This window comes from Anopheles coustani, chromosome 3 (genome assembly GCF_943734705.1).
Source record: "Anopheles coustani chromosome 3, idAnoCousDA_361_x.2, whole genome shotgun sequence".
Taxonomy (NCBI): domain Eukaryota; kingdom Metazoa; phylum Arthropoda; class Insecta; order Diptera; family Culicidae; genus Anopheles; species Anopheles coustani.
The window spans coordinates 96,626,402-96,632,185 of record NC_071288.1 but is presented as its reverse complement, the minus strand read 5'-3'; the positions used below and the strand labels follow the sequence as shown (position 1 = coordinate 96,632,185).

The 5,784-nt window shown below is 50.6% G+C and overlaps 1 protein-coding gene across 1 annotated transcript; it reads left to right on the top strand.

Moving 5' to 3' along the window:
• Positions 1 to 978: 978 nt before the first annotated feature.
• On the top strand, positions 979 to 5,649 carry LOC131271892 (Fanconi anemia group D2 protein homolog). The gene is made up of 3 exons (XM_058273460.1): positions 979 to 2,569; positions 2,639 to 3,663; positions 3,729 to 5,649. Exons 1-3 carry the CDS (start codon positions 979 to 981, stop codon positions 5,586 to 5,588), a joined length of 4,476 nt encoding a protein of 1,491 aa, XP_058129443.1. The 3' UTR covers positions 5,589 to 5,649.
• The last annotated feature ends 135 nt before the right edge of the window (positions 5,650 to 5,784 follow it).

Sequence of the window (5,784 nt, the reverse complement as noted above, 5' to 3'; positions counted from 1 at the left end):
TGACAGCGAAAGAGAATCTCCTAGATCACGAACACATTCGCATGGTGAGCACCAACCCATCCAATTCGTGTATGGACAGGTACCGCGGTACGTATGAACACACTCGCAATGGCGGCCGCGTGTCATTATGTGTGTGCCATTCCGTGAATGATGCGCACACGATGCGACTCGGAGTGAGGATGTGAGACAATGTGACTGATTTCAGTTTACTGGATTTATACGCTGTTTGGAATGGACATGGGAATTGTATAGTCTTTCGTGCGATTTACCTAGCTAGGGAAACAATAATGAATCCATTTTTTCAAAGAAATGCAATAGAAAGTCGATTATCCGAGGTGTTTTACTGCGTTATCACACTGGTCACCAATGGCAACATGGTGAAGTCACCGGGCTGTCAAACGAGAATGAGATGAGATGAGCTTGCTCCTCTCACTGAGTACTCATTGTGTGGAATTTCCTGTCTATGGTGAGTTTAACTTGACTTGAAAATGATTCATGTTTCTTGGTTTCGCGAGCAATTATTAACATGCATAGTTATTGTACAATCTTTCAGTATTTTGGGTATGAACTGCCGAAAACCGTATGAACAGAATGACATAACATTCCACTCCCAGTCCAATGATTTCGCGATGTCGCAGTGTGGTGAGGCCATAAGCCGCGAAGGAATAATCAACCAAGGTGATTCCAACAAAGCAGCATTCAACTGCATTCAGCTTCAAAATAGGTTTTAAAAAGATAATATTTTTGTAACTTGCACATTCGAGATTCAATTTTCCTAATATTTTCCAGTTTAATTGATTCTCACATTCTAAAAGGGAGGGATTTCACGAATTTCTTCAGAAGATGGAACTTTCAATTACCTCACTTGTAAACACACGATGTTTTGGCGCATAGTATTCTGTCAAAGTTAAAACCGCGTCTTATTCAAACCAATGTAATTTGTTTAAATCGTGAATATTCTTGTGCTCAAGTGTCCCAATGAACGAACTGTATTCGCAAACTAAACGTCGCCGACAAGGCCTGTCCGGGAATCTTCTGGATCGCGATGGAAACGACGACGATCTGTATGGTACCCAGTTTTCGGTGCCGGCTTCTCAAGCCCCAAGTCAGCGCCGGTATCTTTCCCAGCGCAGCAATCTGCAACGATCGCAGGTGGTTCGTACGGGTCGCCGACCGCCCGCGAACTACTACGAGAGTGTCCTCCTGATGGCTGGACTGAGCCTAGATGAACCTGGTGGCGTCGTGGTGCTAAAGTGTGAGCCGATCGTCTTTATGCACAAGCTGAAAAGTGTGCTCCGAACGAATCCGGAATACCCCGCGAACGTCGATCGGTTCATTGCCGGCATCGAGCTAACCATGAAGGATCGAACGAACTTCCTCAAGCTGCTCGAATGTTGCCAGGTGACGCCCTCAGCACCCACCTGTCCCAACCAAACGCTGGCTGACCCTGTCCGCAAACCGGTTCAAGAAAGCTTGATGAAAATGTTCCTGCTCGTAGACTTCTTGCAGTTGAAACTGATCGAGCTACTGTTTGCCTATCTGCTGAAGGAATTGGAGGCAGCGACAGCCGGGGACACGACGGCGGAAGATTCCATCGTTGGTTTTGTGCTCTCTCAGCTGAAGTTTATCGATCACGTTCAAAACGGGGAGCTGGTGTTTGAGAAGGTTTTCCAGCTGTTGGCAAAGGTTAAGCGAGAAACGGTTATTTTCGATGAAATCATCTTCAGCCTGGAAGATGTGATCGATGTTTCTAAGCACGACGAGGCCCTCCATCGCCTGATGAAGCTGCGCCCCCGTCCAGAAGATATCATTACACCCACCACCGTCGAGGTGTTCACCGAGATGTGCCTTAGCGTAGAAACGCTTGAAATGCTTCGCCGGAAGGTGGTCCAGTATGCATCGGACGGCTGCCAGCTTCGCTACTACCCGGCACTGGTCAAGATGCTGCTAAAGTTCAACCGCACCAAGCAACCGGAAAACATTGCCGGAATTGTACGGGAAGTTCGTAAGCTTCTCGATACGGGTGGCAATCCGGAGGCTTGGAAAAACGGCGCTACGGCGGACGATTGTGCTGAACAAGTGCTCCGTACGATCTACCAGGCAATATCGGCATCGGCAGTCCTGTTCGATTCCTGGATCGCGGTCATTCGTCAGCTGCCGGCGGCGGAAGATCATCTGCCGGTAGATCTTTTACTCCTTACGATCGCAATGACAACGAACGAGCTGAAAGCACCTCGCATTCGTAAACTGACGATTAAAAAAATCGAACAGCAGTTCTTCACCGACGCACATACGGATCAGCTGGTCAGTGGGTGCTTCCGAAGGGTGTTGCAAACGCATCTCGATGGGTTTTTACAGCTAATCGAATGTTGCACTCGGGAAAAGAACGAACACGTGTGCGAGTTTGGTGTGTCCGCCATGAGCGCACTGTTTTCGATCGATCACACGATAGCCGCCACGGACAACCGGGTGGTGTTGAGTAAGATTGTTGGGTTCATTTGTGAAATGGCTTCCGGAAATGTCGGAAGTCGAAATGATTTCCTTATCGGCCGTTGCATAACCGCTTTGCGTAAGTAAATAGTCTGCCATTCGCTTGTTGAAATTTTTATTTAAGGGTTTTTTACTTCACCATTTACAGGCAAGCTACACGAATCACACCCGAAAGCGATTGAACGAAGTGCGGAGCTACTTTTGAAGATTCTCGACATAGCCCCCGATCTAACGCTACGCCAGTACCGTCCTCTGATAGGTGTGATCTATGCCGCAGCAATTCCGTCAGCTGGTGGCGACGATCCAGAGCTCAGCAGCATAAGGGACAATCTGGAAATAATAGTGAAGAAGCAGTTGTTATGCGATAATAAGGACACGAAAAAGAAGGGAATCATCGGGTTGGTACAGATGGTCTACCATATCTCATTGTCCCCGGAAACGGATGTTGCCGAGTTGAGTTCGAGCTTTGATTCCGAGCGCACGATCGGTACGGTCAGCGATATCCCGAGTGCCAAGGGCCGGTCGCTAGCGAACCTCATCAGCACGCTGTTCCTATCCACTAATCAGTCGGCGGATCTTTTGGCCATCTGTTACGACGAGATGGCGAGTATGCTGGCCCAGGCCCGACCCAGGTCTGCCCCCGGGTGGGAGAAAACGTTTATAATGTGGTTGTGCGACACGATTACGATGGACTTTCAGAGTCACTTCCTGGTAGAGGACAGTCAGCCGCTGCCAACCAAGGAATCGTCACGAGCTGGAACGGCCGGACCCGGTATCCGACTGGATCGTAAATTGTGCATCAACACCGGCGAGGAGGCAACGACGAATGCTGAGGCAGCCACGATCGCGCTCAACGTCGGAGGCGGTGTGATCAGCTTCAAAAGTCGTCATTCGGTGATCACCTTCCTCATGCCGATATTCCGCTTGATGCGAACGTTGCACGCGATACGGTACGAAGGAACGCTCGAGTCGATCAACGCCCTGTTAGGTTGTGCGATCGTTGTGCCCGACTTCTACGGCATTCCGGAGGAGGAGGATCGTAGGTTTACGGTGGACGCTTTCGACGAGGGGCTGTGTACGCAGCTTATCGACATTTACTTCTATCTCGGTAACTGGTTCCGTGAATGCATCAGTGCGTTCGTGGGCCAGAAAGATGCAGTGATGCGCAGAAAGGTGAGGAATTCGATGATTAAACGAAATGAATCCCTTATTATTTATCCTATTGCTTACTGTTTTAGGTCCTGGAACGATTGCACGAGCTTGTCACGTTGGAACATCACCTCGGACGGATGTTGGATCGGATGTGTGCTGAGTGTGAGTACGTGCCTCCGTTGGCCGCCGATCTTATAGATGGAGGCAATGCGATTCCCCTGTCAAAGAAGCTGAAATCAAACGAACCAGCGAAGGGGCGCTCCAAAGCAGCGGCACATGATAAGACAATCAATCTCGATGCGCCACTCGGGTCGCAAACGGTCGCCGCAACCCTGCCCGCTACCGTGGGTCAGTTTAACGAGCAAAGCATCCTGCTTAGGTGTGGCTTTGCCGTGCGCCATATGGATCCGGAACTGGCGCGCCTTCTGGAAGTCCCACTGAAGCCCGTGCGCGTACTCGATACCGCCAGCAGCCAAGAGGTTTGTTTAGCGCTGCCCGAGTATCGGTTTGTGCTGGAAAATCTTACGATCGCCATGGAGCAATCGGAGCAGGAAAGTTGCCAACGGCGGGTATTTGATCGCTGGGAACAATTCATCGAGCGCATGGCCCTGCTTCTAGTGCAGTTGCGCGAGGGTGTAAACAGGCTTCAACCAGCATCGCCCCAAGAACTGCTCCCGCTGAAGTCGTGTTACCTTTGGAGCTTGAGACTCGCGACGGCCCTGCTGTCCTGGAAGCGGTTTCGTGAGCAGCGTGGTCGGGCCGATCTCGAACGGGTAGTCGACGTTATGGTCCGAAAGTTGTGCGCTAGTGACCCTCCTCCCTGTAACGGTGGTTCTCCGGGGCATCTCAACGAACAGATCAAGCGGCTGCTGAAAGAGTTGATCGTACGAGAATCGTGTTTCGGTGATGTTTCCATCGCGTCGCAAATGTATCGACTTGCGTGTGCCCTCGGAGAATGCACCGGAGATCGACCGGTGACGAGCAGGGCTCTGGCACGGTTCACACGAAGTGTTCTCACAGCATCCGACCTCCGTACACCCGATGCCAAATCGAATCAATACTTTGTGACGCTGCTCGATGGATTGATGGCATCGATCGGGCTAAAATCGCTCAAGCAGCTGGTGGTCGAGATGCACCAGGACGTGTGCCGGATCGAGGAGGATGGAAAGAAGGATAAAGCGAAAAGCAACACCACTACCGCGCGCACATTTGCGTCCTTCAAGCGCTCGCACTACACACTCTTCTTCCGAGGTCTGTGCCGTGCGTTCATTCGCTTGCTGCAGGATGAGATACGCATCCGGTCCGGGTCTGGTGCTTCCTCCTCCCGACGGCTCGAACTATGGGAGATGGCCTGTGAGGCGACGGGCGAGCTAACGAATGTCGTTCGTCGTGCGCAACAGGCGGCCAACTTCGGCGTGTACCTTCGTTTCGCACAGATTTTCGTAAAACTCTTCCTCCGGAATGGCCTTCCCGTGCTGGAAACAATATTGCGCAGCTCGGCCGAACGAGCCTCGAACTTGCTTTCCACGCTGCAAATCACCACACGCTACCTTCACAGCATGTGCTGTCAGGCGAAGATTTCGAAAGGTTCTGGCGGAGCGGCCGCTGCCGTATCGCAAATTCCATTCGTGCGCGAATCCGTGGAAACGCTTGTCTATCGCGTGAAGGCGGCATTGGTGGCAAACCACTGCTCGGCCGTATTTTGGATGGGAAATCTCAAGAACAAGGACATGCAGGGCGAGCTTATCGCGTCACAGTTGGAACCCGAACCGGAATCAGACAGTGAAGAAGTTCCGGTGGTCGACGATATCACGCTCGCGGAAGATGACGACGTTCCGAGCGACGATGGCGAGAACCCGGGCCGTAAGAGGCCAGCCCCACGATCGTCAAGGAGTAGCCGTGCGGGAAGTGGGTCGGTAAAGTCATCGCAAAGTAAATGTTTCTAAAAGGGATAGAATCGACTATTTTTCTTCACACGTTTCTCAAATAAAACGTTGTTATCTTATTTTCAAACTTTTTTTTTATATCATCGTCATCAGAATTCATTTTTTGTTGAAATTGTATAAGTATGATGTTCAACTTTTAAACATTTGGGAACATGATTATTTACAACAAAACAATTGAATGATCAATTCGTCAACG